This window comes from Nesoenas mayeri, assembly GCF_963082525.1.
Source record: "Nesoenas mayeri genome assembly, chromosome: 1".
Lineage (NCBI taxonomy): Eukaryota > Metazoa > Chordata > Aves > Columbiformes > Columbidae > Nesoenas > Nesoenas mayeri.
Genome location: NC_137541.1, coordinates 157334324 through 157348594, shown reverse-complemented (window position 1 = coordinate 157348594; position 14271 = coordinate 157334324). Strand labels below are relative to the sequence as shown.

The 14271-nt window shown below is 38.6% G+C and overlaps 1 protein-coding gene across 2 annotated transcripts in view; it reads right to left on the bottom strand.

The window, feature by feature from the left end:
* NALCN (sodium leak channel, non-selective) overlaps positions 1-14271 on the bottom strand; it is a gene marked incomplete at both ends in the record, with an annotated part of 227752 nt that overhangs the window by 17604 nt on the left and 195877 nt on the right. For both annotated transcript variants that reach the window (XM_080354287.1, XM_080354288.1), the window contains 13 exons: positions 158-251; positions 2794-2892; positions 2977-3097; positions 4934-5040; positions 5755-5859; positions 7009-7176; positions 8956-9087; positions 9186-9306; positions 9682-9738; positions 12035-12157; positions 12315-12406; positions 13439-13508; positions 13945-14046. In XM_080354287.1, the coding sequence (XP_080210413.1) occupies positions 158-251; positions 2794-2892; positions 2977-3097; positions 4934-5040; positions 5755-5859; positions 7009-7176; positions 8956-9087; positions 9186-9306; positions 9682-9738; positions 12035-12157; positions 12315-12406; positions 13439-13508; positions 13945-14046 (1391 nt within the window). The remainder of the gene's footprint in view (positions 1-157; positions 252-2793; positions 2893-2976; positions 3098-4933; positions 5041-5754; positions 5860-7008; positions 7177-8955; positions 9088-9185; positions 9307-9681; positions 9739-12034; positions 12158-12314; positions 12407-13438; positions 13509-13944; positions 14047-14271) is intronic.

Genomic DNA, 14271 nt, shown 5'->3' with positions numbered 1-14271 from the left:
CCTTATGCAGAGATCTGTAGTTGGTGCCTGTTTCCACATTAACTTATGCACAACCTCCTAGTGGCCTCACAATTACAATTTTAATTTGAATCGCAGACTCCTGGGGAATCATGAACACTAGGGCTCAACATGAATAAAATCAAAATATCTTTGATACCCGGACGAGGTGGGAGATGAAGAGGTTGTGCTATCTTCAGTCTGCTTTTCAGATCTTCCCATCGCCTCTGATCTACAGTCAGTAAAGCTGTCCCCTTAACAAACAAAGAGAAGTGTATAAAGCTTTTGTCATATAAAAGCTAGAACACTTGATGCTGTAAACATGAAAACAATATTCGCTTTGGTGCCTGAAATAAAGTTACATATGCAACTCTCCTTAAATAACACACAGTTTGGGCAAAGGAGTCTAAAGTACCCGCTGGTACTCCAGAGGATTTCTGGATGCATTAGCTGTGAGTTTCTGGGACTCGGCTCAGCAGGCACAGTTGTTGCTCTTTGTAGCAGCAGCCCAGTGCGGGCAGTGAAACACTGCAGGAGGTTGTCCATTTGACTGAACATCATTTGCAGGAAGGACTGTTTTAAAGAGTGGTCGATTTTGTCCAGACTTTCCTGCAGAAAACCCTGCGGCTCGTCTGCACCACTGCAGTACCTTGGGGAACGAGCCGTCTAGGAGATTGCTGCTGCTCTCCACAGCTCTTCTGTCGGGATGTAATTCAAATAAAATAATAACATGCTATGAATCTACAAGAGCTCTCCACAAAGGAAGCACAGGGAGAGGCGGGGATACACTGTTAGGGCAGGTGGTGGTAGATGGTAACCTGTGTAAGTGTTTTCAGAACATAGGAAGAAACAAGCAAACTCCAAACGGAATTCAGTGTTATTTTAAATGACCTTCAAACCAAAAATGAGATGCTCCTCACTTCTGTAAAATCCCATGGAAGGAGTCTGGACTCAAAAAAACAAGCGGGACCTTGTCAAGGTAAATGTAACAAGCTTGTCTCTCAGACACCTGGTTGCTCCCACAGTCAGCAGGGAGCTGCACTGACCTGGGCGAGGGCTGGTGTGAGGTCTGGGGCTTGTGTAGGTGCTGGAACTGGAGCTGGCTGTGCAACTGATGAGGTCAGGATTGCTCCCTCTCAGTGGGCATCATCTCTTTATTGAGCTGTACCCCCAGATGGCACTCTGGGAGGAGGTGCCTTCCAACACAACGTGGACAAAGCGACAGATGTAAGGATGCCTATTACTCATGTCAGGCCCAAACAAAAACATTTAGAAATGCTTAGATTAAAAGGCAACCAAATGGGCATGTCTGGTTTATATTCTTGGAGAGCTTTCACTGCAAAGAAGATGAAAGGTAACGAAAAAGGTGGACCTTTGAAAAATTTAGCAATTGGGATGACAAGTTGCTCAGTTTCTCAGAAACCACCGCTTCCACCAGCAGGATCATTATAAAGGGACCACAGAGCAGAGGTCTGCGAGTGGGACTGCTGCCGGAGGAACTGCATCTACATTTGGACTTCAGCTCAAAACTGCCAGATAACACTTGAGTCGATCACATCTTCACTGCCAACTGAACACGTGGCTCTTGGGAGCTGCAGCAAGTGTCTGGTGGGGGTTGTGGAACAGGGGGTGGTGGAATACTTTGGGCTATTGCCCTGTGCTGGGACTCAGCCCACAGCCACCTGTGGTACTTCCCAGTTCGACTACTCCAGGCCTGCAGCTCCAACAGCTCACATGAAATACTACAGCATATCTTAAAATATTTTGCGGGTTTTTTTAGAAAAGTGTTTGTTCTCCTGTAAAATAGTTCATTTGGTAATTGTCTAACTCTGACCCTCCTCATCAGCTCCTGGCACCACTCTAACCATGTATCAACTATGAACTTTCTAAAGCCAACATCTACTCAAAACACCAATCGCTTGGACAATAAATTAGTTTTAAGAAGATACAGCTTAACCTCAGAGAGTGAACTGTTCTGCTCTCTTCTTTCTGTACTAATTGCTGGCCTTCTCTCTATCTTCATATTTTTTTCAGTTCCTGGACATTTCTTCACTCTACTTGAATGTTGATTGAAAGGTTTTCCCCACTGCATAATTAACTAACGTATTCATCTTTTCAACTCAAATCTGGAGATGTTTTTTTTCCCTGTAGTATGCGGCAGTCCCATCCAGAGGATCCTGTCTTTAAGCAGTGTAGACATGAGCTGCTCTTTAACAATTCACCTGGGAACAGGTTTTTCTGCTTTTCAGGGTAATCCACAAAGCCCATGTGAACTGCAGTTCTTTCCTAGAACAGTAGCTACTTTTTTGAGTGACAGGCAATTAATTTTATAATGTACTCTGCTGTGTGCCAGGAAAAAGTCACGCAGCTTTACTTTCAGTCTGAAATACTGCAATTGCAAGGTGCTAATGAAACCCTTGGTTGTAACACATAGAAGTACAATACACCTTTTGTACCTGCCGCTGCACATATCCCTACATCAAACTAAACCAGTAGAGTGTGGAGTATCTGTACATACATTGTGCTTTAGGTTCCACCTCCACCTGGTAACACAGCTGCATTGTAAATAAACTCAGACAGCCTTGAAAGAGCATGTGACAGACTGCTGTCACCCCAAGGCTCGAGTTTGGGAGCAAATATGGATCAGGTGTGTGTGAAGCCATACTGGCAAGCTTGCAGAATGTAAGATTGGTAAATCAGTCCTAAAGGCAGTCTTACTAGGTAGCACACACAGTGTAATCTCAATCTAAGGCTTCATACAAAGCCAGTTCTACACATGATAAGCCACCTCAGTACCTTGTTTTCATTGAAATTAGCGATGACGACTCCAACAAAAAGGGTCAGTCCAATCATGCAGCCAAGGAATACAAAAACATGAATGTAGATTCCATGGATCTGAATAGACAAAAATAAGATTAATCACTAAACCAAATCAAAGTATGTGTTGTAGAATTCTAAGACTTTGATGCATTTCCTTACCGGCCCAACGCGATGAATAATAACATCTCTGACTTCCACCCAGCCTTTTAAGGAAAGAACTTCAAATAGTGCCAGCATTGCGTTCCCCACATTGTCAAAATTAAAATTTCGAGGATTTGCCCTGAAATGCAGTACACAAATAGGTGTAACTTCAGCAATAGAGTTGTTCTTTCTATTTTTTACGTTGATTCTCCCTAGTCTAACCAACATTTCAATACCTTGCCACATTGGTGTGAAAGCCTCTGAGATATACCATTCAAAGTTCTGTCTCAAGAAAAACAAAACAATAGCAAGAGCAATGAATATGTGCAGAGTAATTTTTCCTGATCCCTGTGTATGTTTTATTTTTGTTACTCATAATCTGATTCACAGTACTAAAGCTTGGAACATGTCAATACATTTTGATGTTTTTGTCAATGAAATTAGCAAAATACAGGACTCCTGAAAAAACAGTTCTGATGGCACTGGCCAAATTCGGAAATTTACCTGAAGGAGACCAGTCTTAAACCAACACTCCAGACTCCAGACTCCAAAATCAAGAAGATTGTTTAGAAAATGTTGTTCCTTATTTCATTATCATTGCGCACTGATGATCTAAAGCAAAACTTACTGAGAGGACATCATATCTTCTTGTTTTTCCTATACGATATGTTCTGACCTTTTGTATCAGTTGAGATTCAAGAGGATGTTTTTGGCTGAATATTGAAAGTGCCCTCTTTGGGCTACGTTTACATGTTGTTCTGCCTCTACAATCCAAAACAGATAATCCAAGGAGCCCAATTAACATTCAAGAATTTATAAGGTAAATAGTTTTATTCTAGAAGAATTGGTGCTTGGTGCTTCTGAAAATCCAAACATTCAGTGAAAAAGAGAGCTTTCAGAGGCAGATATTTCTTCTAAATGTGGTTCTTATACTGACATCTGGCTCTTGAAAATCTGGCCTGACACAGCCAACAGGTGGTATAAATGTCCTTGCAGTAAAAAATTTTCTGCAAAAACAAAGCATTCCCCAAAGTTTACAGTTTTGCTGATAAAGACAGTTTTTGCTTATTTCTGGATCAAGCTGGAGAGGATTGAATTTGCTTACTTGAGGAAGAATTTGTCTGAAGCGTACAGAAACAAAGACTTCTGCAGATGTCAGAGTTTCACTGACTGTTCAAATCACAGCATATTATTTCATTAGTGTAGGATGGCTCTGAATCTACCACTGCTGGTACATTCTTTATCCACGCACATAGTCAATTAAAATAATTGTGGCTGTTAAGCTGATTTCGCAAAACGCCAACCAACTTAAAAATGTAAACAATTAAAAAGTGGAGTTCTTGCCTGTTCAGGTGTTGGAAAATATTAAACAGACTTTATCAGAATACTAACATAAGCATAATGTTAGGTCTGAAATAATTTTTATCGCACTACTGCACCAGACAGACCACAAGGATTCCCCTGCACAAGAAATGGAAAGAAGCTGCTCACTGGCTTAGCTGATGACCATAGAAGAGAAAGGCTGTTTTTTAGGGCTAGCTTGTTAATTTTTTAATGGGTAGCTGTAGGCACGTTCATTTTCATTTCCTTTTCTTCCCATCTTTTCCTATTTATTATTAGGTTCTGTTGCTGATATATGGCTCACAGGATGTCTTCTTAATAGTACTAAAGAACACTTAAGCGATAATCTTGATTCAAGACAATAACTCCCACTGTAATAATAATCACATCTAATTCCTATGTAAGTTCAGTACCTACAGTCATTTTTTCCTTTCTGCCTTACAAACAGAACAGCAGGTTAAGTCTGGAAAAGTTTCATATATCTGTTTTCTTACTAAATATACCAGAATTTTTGCCCTTAATACATTTTGAATTTAAAAATCCAACTCTCCATCAATAGTTTAGTGCCATGAGATTTGAGTGGTTTTCTACATCCACAGCTGAGTTTTTGAAGAAAGAATGTGTAGCAACTCACCAGACTCGTGGCACCCAAAATCCAGGCTTTTTCTCTCCAGGTCTTAACTTCAAATTGAGATTTTTGGAAACACTCACATTTATTCTGAAGATACCATGACAATCTTCCTATAGTGAAATAAACCACAGCCTGAGATTAAATAATGGCCTGTGAGAGATGCCAAAATGCCAGTATAGACAGCACACTTACCATGATGGGGAAGAAATGTAAACAGAAATCAAGGGTTATTTTCTGATATGGGATTAATAGTCATGGACCTTTACCGAAACCAAAAACGCAACTTAGGAATGATGAAAAAAACCCCTCTCCTTCCAGGACTGAGAGTGCTTTTCATTTTGCAAGACCATCTAGCCTTTCACCTCATTTGCTAAAGACCATTGCTCTCTTCAGGTGATGATGATATTTCTCCAAATGGAGTACAAAACACAGCTAACTTTCTCCAGGTAACTTACACAGCATTCCTAGTGCTTTTAACCTCTTGCAGCCTCACCTGGTTTTTAGCTGCTGACCTAGGAATACTAAGGTGTCATTTTTCATGGTTCATTCCATGTGACATCCAGCCCTTTGCAGATAATAGGGTATGAATTTGACAGCTTTTTCAGACAGTCCCCAATGTTTGGACTTGCTTCACTTTTTTACACTAAACCCCAGCCTTTCCCTTATTCACTCCTTTACCACCTTTCCCTCCATCAGCCCACTTCTAAACAAATGCCCAAGCTCTCCATCTCTCATATGACAGTTCTGATTGCCCCACTGGCTTTCCTCAGCAGGCAGGAATGGGACAACATACTATTATTTTGAAGCAAAAAAGCAGTTCTTACCCTAGAAATGATGTGTGGATCATTGCATTTAGCCAGTTTTCCAGCAAACAGCTGCACTCCAAAGCTTGCGAAAACAAGCATTAATGTCAGCAAAAGAATTGAAACCTGTAAAGATGAAGTTACACTTGTCAAGCTTTCCTCCTGCAGTCTTGAAAAAGGGGCTTAGATCCTTCTGTGAACTGCAGGGAGGATCGTTCAGTTGCATAAACCTGGAGATACAGCTTTTGTGACAGACATATTATGTCAGGTTCTGATTCAGTAACCAGGTGCTGTGTTGTTGTTGTTATTATTATTACTATTATTAACATAGCACCTAAAAGTCATAGATAAGGATCAAAACTTTCTTACACTCAGTGTACCACCTTGTCAAGTTCTGTATGCACAAGAATTGCCATTCACTTTAAAGAAAACTCTTCCAGTACTTAAATACGTGCTACTTCTCTTTTGCTGAATCAGGCTTTACTAATTAATCTAAGTAAGCTACTGTTAGATAGTTAATGATGATGTAAATATCTTTAATAGAATACAGTATCTACGAAATGCTAAAATGCTAACTAGCTTTATAGTTTTTCTTCTTCTCTATTACTGTCTACAAATATTTTGCAGTTTAGCTTTTTAAAAAAACCTGTCCCAACATAGCATTCTGTTAAGGAACAAAATGTCTGTTATTTAGGGTGACAAATAATCACATAGCGTCCTGAAAAAATAGATTAGGTTCTGATCAAGCAATCACTGACTCCCTTCTTGTTGTTATTCCTATAAGTGCATAATCATGATCATCATAATAACGACGACATAACAATGAGATCCAGATCTGCAATGAACAACTGTATTGTCTCTGGCTGTCTCTCAAAAAACTTGGAGGTAGAGACCTTCAGCTTGGAAATAAGATTTACTTTTGTTCTTGCAGAGCGGTCATACCCTACTTCTCATCTTCATTTCCCAACTAGATCTGTGAATAAGGGGTAGATTTTTATTTCATTAATCCTCCTATGTCTTGATGGCTACTGAATGAATAATATAATTTAGAAAAGAGTTATTACAACAGCTTTATTGAGTACAAATGTAAATGAGTTACTTATATTCCTAATTTTTAACCTGTTGTGTGGTCATCTGCAGTGCTAGCTACAATGAAAAGTAAACAGACAACAATGGATAAAAGATAAAAATACATAAACATTATAGCATAAATGGTATCTTATTACTCCTTCATGTCTTCTTTTTAACAATGAGAACAAAATATCTGGCACATACCAGGAAGATTTCCTTAAAGCCACTAAACAGCTCTCGCACCACTTTCCTCATCTGAGGGACCAGTTTGAAAATCCGAAGAGGTCGGAGGCAGCGGAGTACCATTAAGAGCTGAGCTCCAGATTTGGCAGGGACGTTCTGAGGCATCCAGCACAGGAATATCAAACTCACCTTGGGGAGGCAGAGCAGAAAAAGGCAAAGGATGAGGCTCACAACGTCTTACTTGACATAGACACAGCGCAGAAGATCAATAAACACTTCTCTTCCTTAAAATTAAAGGGAAGATTAAGGCAAAAAAAGCCTAATTTGGAGAAACGACTTGGATCTCCTGTGCCCTGGCTGATTGTCCAAACAAATGGGCATCAGCTTCAGTCTCTGTCTTCCCCTTTGACTCAAAATCTATTTTATTCTTTTCAGCATATGGACCTGTTCCAAAAGAAGAAATCAAATTGGCTGGTTCAGAGCAGGGACACGAACTATATTCTTGGAACAGGCAGCATAATCTCTCTCCACTTCTCATTTCAAGCAGAGATTCTATCCTAAACCTGAGATATCCACATGGGGAATGTCTGTGAACAGTTTCCTCAACAGTTTTTCCTACCACTTTGTTACAGGCATTAGTAGTTCTATCACTGTGTGGTTTTATCAGATGAATATTATGCATTCAACAGTGTTTTCAAACAGCATAGTTTTGTCTTGTTGCCCACACAATTTCTGATAGATAGTTAATGATTATGAAGTCCATTAATGACTTTTTATTTTTTAAAAAGTATTTTTAAAGCCCAGGTTATTACAGGGGGACAGAGATGAGTGTTACCAAGAGGTAAGTGCACAAAAAATGGAGGATCAAGTTGATATCATCAATATGATTTAAAATATAATACAATTCATTAAAAACAACAGTGGTAAAAGGCAGCCACCCCATCAAAACAAAAAGATGCGCATGTGCTTCTGACTTTCTTTCATATTCTTTTAAGATCGCCACAGGCACATTTGGAATATCCAAGCTACACGATCTAAATTTTCCTTCAGACAAGCAGAGGGATTCAGAGGGATTTCAAGAAACTTATGCACATACTGATTATGCATACTACAGTAGGAGTTTTGTATAAGTATGCATATTTTCATTTATGCTAACAATGGAATCTTTGATACAAATTGATCATGACAAATTTTATGCAGCACATCTGTCTGGTGGATTATTCTCTGAAAGATTTAATCTAAATCCATCAAAGCCATTTTGCTTAGTAATTTCTTCAGTTAGAAAATATTTCATACTGTATTATACTGAGCTCTGGTTTTGACACATTGTGTGTGTTTATTGTCATATGTGAAGAGGAAACAGAGCCCCTTCTCTTGTATATGAACGGAATGTAAGAAATTTCCAGAGGACAAAGAAAATGGTAGAAGATTTTTTTTTTTTCCTGAAAACCACTACTGACAGGCAATTCAATATAAAAAGATGCTGCTTTGCTTTCTTTCTGCTATAGCAACACCAGCAACAAGGATTTGCCCTTCTGTCAAATGGTAAAAGCTTTTGAAACACCTTCTATCAAGCAGAACTGTTGAGAGGGAAGGAAGCAACGAATGGCTAAGAAATGGATAAAGATTCTCCTGTGTAAAAATGCTGAAGCAAGTCAGAGATCTTGAGCTTACTTTGGAATAAAATCAGGTCTGATACTTAAAACATATCAACATATAAACAACTAAAAGGGACCATACAATGGCTCTGCACTAAATCGCTGGGTGCTTATCAGGTCAGTGTGTTTTTAGATGTCTAAACAAGTGTTTGTACACATAACTGATAAGACTGCACAAGAAAATTGTCAATTATACTACTGCATTTGCACCGGGGTGCAGAGCCAAACTTTTTAACATCAATCATTTATACATTCAAACATATCAGAATTAAGAACGCTAAATATACTTCCCATAAATATAAAAACTTACAAGATATATAAATATGTCCATAACTCCTCCAAAGTCCCTAATGACAGCTGTTGGTGTAAAAAACAAGCCATCTGCCATTATCTTCAAATTAAGCTCAATGCTCATGAATATTACAAAAACATATTCAGCAATCTGAAAATCAAAGCAGAGAACAGTCAATTTAGGAAAAGGCAGTGGAAAAACCAAGGTGACAGTGTTTCATTAAACGTCAAACAATCCAGTGACAGTACCTGGAGTGTTGGAGCATGCATAACTCTTCTAAAGGGGGATTCGAACATCATGGAAATGCACGAGCAGATAGTAACGATGATCATGACCCAGTCCAGGTAAGTAACCAAACCCAGCAAGTCACTGTGGAAAACACACAAGGGCAACCATTACAAACGTGTCAAGAGTGCTGGGTCACTTGTATTGTGTCTACATCACAGTTAAGAGCTTTCCTATGAAAAAAAATTAAGCTGAGGAGTGTTAGAGATTTCAATATTTCAGAAGTGTGTAGTAAAACTAAGGAAGTTACGTGCAAGTGAAGAAGAGAAGTCTGATTAAAAAAATCCTCTTCCTATTAATCCTCCTCCCCAAACAACTCCATGAATAGAAAAACCTTTTTGAGGGAAATAAAGAAATACACATGTGCATGCACACATACACACACACATGCATGTGTGCGCTCACACACTTATACTGCAGGCTGATGTAACCAGGCAAAGTTACTTCTGCAGTGCTTACTAAAGTTGATGATATTTGGTATTTTTCACTGCTCCAGTAACAGGATCTGTTTTAGAACTATAAAAAGAAGAAAAGATAACAGTCATTTACATTTTATTTTAGTCAGCATTATAATTATACCATGCATCCATCACGTCAAAATAATTTATGTCCAAAATCAAGGCTATGGTTTATCTTGGCTTAATTTAAATGTCTGTATGAGTTTCATTTAATTCTATGTAATTTTAGTCATATTATCAACACAGCTAGTATCTCTCTAATTAATGGCCTACCTGTAATTCCTCTAATGATTCTTTAAACTGGTAGTTTTTTGGGTCTTGCTTTTGTAAACAAGGACTTAATTTTGTATTTTGCTTGGGGGCAGTGGAGGATAACCTGCCACCAAATTTTATGTACCAAAGCACTTCCTCAGGAGTTCTTTCCTTCTACTTCAAAACCTCCTGGCTGATAACCACAGCTGACACACACAAAAAAATCCTTCCTCAAGGCCTATTTCTTTTATTACTCCTTCAATCATTTTCTGATGAATATTTTTAGATTCTCCATATCTGAATTTCTCTGTGAAATCGCAGTGCTTCACCTACCATATCAAAAAATCCATTAGGCAGCCAGAGAGAGTGAGAACCCCTCTATAAGTAATAAGGACACATTTAGGTGACACAAGTTAAGTTCTTGCTCCAGCAATTATTTAACCTTTTCATACAAAGCAGAACAGCTTCAGCAAGAGAAGCTGCAAAAATCCTACCCAGGAAGCCTCCCCTGCCCCAGTGGTTATGGGAACTTTTTATTTAACTTTCAAATCCTTGTAACAAACCATGTATCCGATATTGCATGTGAGGGTTCTAGCGACTGGGATGTGAAATTGCTACCACTTCCTTAAAGTGACAAATGGACTGACCTGAACTGAGCCATTACCACTAGAAGAGATTTCATGGTCGTGAATAACAAGAACGCAAGATGCACAAAAGGAGAACAAGAGGAATCTTCCACAGGCCAGGTTCAGCCACTTACACCAGTCAGTATACAGAATCTACTGATTTTAGTGCCTTTCCACTGAAGGCGCTGGCTTTTGTGTCTTCTTAAGCTCACATCTCTTCCCCACACTGTACACAGTGGCATTCCTTAGCCTTTTTTACTAGAAGAAAATATGCATCCCACCAGTTTGAAAAAGATATCTAGAATATCTTACTTGGCAAGCTGGGACAATGAATAAAGTAGGTATGATTAAAATAAATGAAAAAAATGACTTTAACAAAATCAGTTTAATCTCAGAATGGTAAACATTTTCATTAAACTGTTGATAATCCAAGCATCCTGTTACCCTTGGGCAATTCACAATGCTAAGAGAGACTGACACATCTAATATTTGACAAGTGGATTGGAATGTATGTTTGTGTGTTTTGTTTTGCCGTTTTAATTTGCAACCACTTCATGGAAGTGCAAGCCACAATCAAGCTAGCAGTTGCATAGAAAAGTAGGCACCTAACTGAAGGACGTGCTTCTACATAGGTGGCAGAGCAGTTAAATATGAGTACTGTAGAAACTGAGTATCTAACCTTCCTGTTGCTCTACTTAGCAGTAATTTGTTGAAGGGCACAAAGCAGATCCATAGTAAAGCACATGCTGAAACCAGGTCTTCCAAGTGCCAAACTTACAGTATTGAGCTATCTTTTGTCTTACCTGTCTGTTTGCAAGGTGACACACATTAACCCTCCAAAATGACAGTGCCAGTCATAGACAGAGGTTTAAAAGAAAAGCTGTAAGATGATTTTATATCAAGCTGCTTGTACACAGATCTGTATCTGCCACACTCGCATACACCTACACTTTAGTTCCTGAATGTTCCTGGTTTTCACTTGGTCTCAGCTTTTCTCCTTTTATCTCCCACAGCTGAACATCTTCCCATCCATTCTGGGTCTCTCATTATGGACTAAGGAGTCTTTGGGTAAGCACAGTGGGATTATTTTATTTTCATATTTTTCTGTTCTTTGAATAACTGTTGGTGTATAAAAACTTCTCACCTTACGATGAAGAATAGGCAGGGACTAGCAAGCTGGTTAAAAAATGGGGATATAAAACATTACCCTTTCCTCTCAGCTCACGCCTGCAGTTTCCCCACAGGCTTGTCCCAACTCATCAGCAGGGCAGGTTGCTCAAACACGTCTCACCCCTTACACAGATCTGATTGCTTCCTTTCCTCAACAGCAAGGCTATGCCACAGGCAACTGACTGCCAGCTCGTGGGATGACCATATTGTACAGTTTTTCTTCCAAAATACAAGTTAGAACTAGATTTCTGAGACCACTAAAGTAAACACTTGTTGGAACCAATTGTTGGTATGGAATAAACTTACGCATTAAAGCGAGCTCGTACCACCACTCGGCAGAAATTCCTGAATCTGTGCTCACGACCAACTATGAAAAGTGGTTTATCAAAATACGGATGATTCTCCCGCAGCTCCTCTTCCTGGACTTTCCTTTTGAAAGACAGAAGGTAAACTATTAAGCATTATACCTGGCAAAAATATCCCTTATACTTTTTCTATTTTCATCATGAATCGCAATACTTTTTACTTCATATAGAGAATACTTATTATAGAAAAGCGTGCACTCAGACTTTTGATTTTTAAATACCTTTTCATTTCAGCTTGTTCTTTTTTTTCTTGGATCATCTTTATCTCACTGTCTTCTCTCTGTGCATTTCTGTATCTCACTGTGTTGGAGTGCTACAAGGAAAATGATTCCTTTTAATAGGGGTCTGCGGGTTGTTGTTTTTGAAAGTTTCAGATGAAAGCAATCTTTATTTCCAAATGCACTGCACATCAACTCTATCAAGCATATTGTATTTCCTATCTACAGCACAAGGCTGCTTATTTTCATCAAGGTTAATTTCAGTTTTAATTTCATGCACGAAGTCCCATCCAGTGCAACTTTTAACTTTAAAAGAAAAGGTCTTGTAAGCTCAGCTGATGTCTCTGAACTGGAATGAATACCATCAAAGTTACTAAGGGCAAAGACTGGGGAAAAAAAGGCTTTAGACACCCTTTCAGCTTCTCAAGGCAGCTGCATGTCAGCTACATTTGCTTTAAAAGATGAGTAACCTACAGTTTCTTTCTACCACCATGCAAAATAGTTCATTAATTACTTCTTGTGCAGTTGTTTTGAAGTACTAAGCACATCTAGAAAATGACTATCAAACTTTGGAAATGGAGGGACTTATATTGCCCCTTGAATTTTCATAGTCACAGAGATCCACAAAATGTTGTTGTGAATTTGCAGAAGTGAAAACGCACTTAACTGCGTGGAACTACGGCACAGTGAAATCCTTGATTACTATTCTCCCTTTTAGTCTTTGTCCTTTCGTCTGACAGTTCTTGTGTTTGAAAAGTATTGTTAAACTTCTGACGGAAATTTTGAAGTACTGTTTTGCCAGCCTGAGTGATTTGTATAATTCCATAGTAAGGCTTTTTAAGGTGTCCTGGGTAGCAATTGTGTTCCTAATGCAGTGTCTACAGCTTCAGTGAATCCATCTCAGCAAGTGTTTCAAAACCAGTAAGTCTGTCACTGAAATAACCGTGTCAATTATTTTGAGGATAATTCTAATGCAACTACAGTATTTATGATTTCCTTTCAAGATTTCAAAAGACAAATTGTAAACAAGATCATAGACATTAGTCTTACACAAGCATTTATTATATAGTACATATGCTTATTTCTTATATTCTCAAATTGAAACCATCATTTCTATGAGGACTTACATCTTGAGTCAACGTTTCAAGAGATTTTCCTCTGCTGATTCGCTGGCTGTTGGAACCATGTCTCAGTGACCTGAAACAATCATAATCAATTTAACGATACATCTCTTAGATGAAATTTTTGACCTTTATAGGAAGGCCATTATAAAGCACTGCTCTCCAGCCACCCAATACATCAAAATCTTATCATTTTTCTCTTGCTGACATCAGAAGCTTATATGTTCTTCAATTGTTTTCAATCTGGTCTAACATAAGCCAATTTCTTTCCTTCTGATCTTTAAACTGATAGCTTTGTAGTCGGTGAAGGAAATGACATTTGAAATAGAAAGGCATTTTCTCCATTTATACAGTACAATGAATTTCATTATTGTTACAATGAAGAATGTAGACTTCAGTTCTTTGCGCATGTAAGTCATTTCAGTTTTTCACACATTAGGTATTGCTCAAATTTATTTTTTTCATTCACCTTTATTTTAAGAATATTTTTAAACCATCCTTCCTGTGTTTACCTGCGTTCTTGTCGTATATGATGCTGGACACTGAGTATTGACCTTTCCTTTGCAGGCTGCCCCTCAAAGGATCCACTCAGCATGCGTTGTCTAGTGCAGGCCCTACAAAGAAATATAATGATGAAGCCACAGAATTTTCAGTATAAATGAGAACTTCTGAGGTAGCATGTTCAGACAAGTCAGCTTGGCTTTCTGGGGAGCAAGTGCACAGCTTAACGGAGAATAACAATAAAACAATAACAATAAAAGAGCAATGGATTTCCCAAGAAAACGTGTTATTTCCAAGGCAGTGGTCCCCACTCTGCAACAAAGCTGCAACAACCTTCT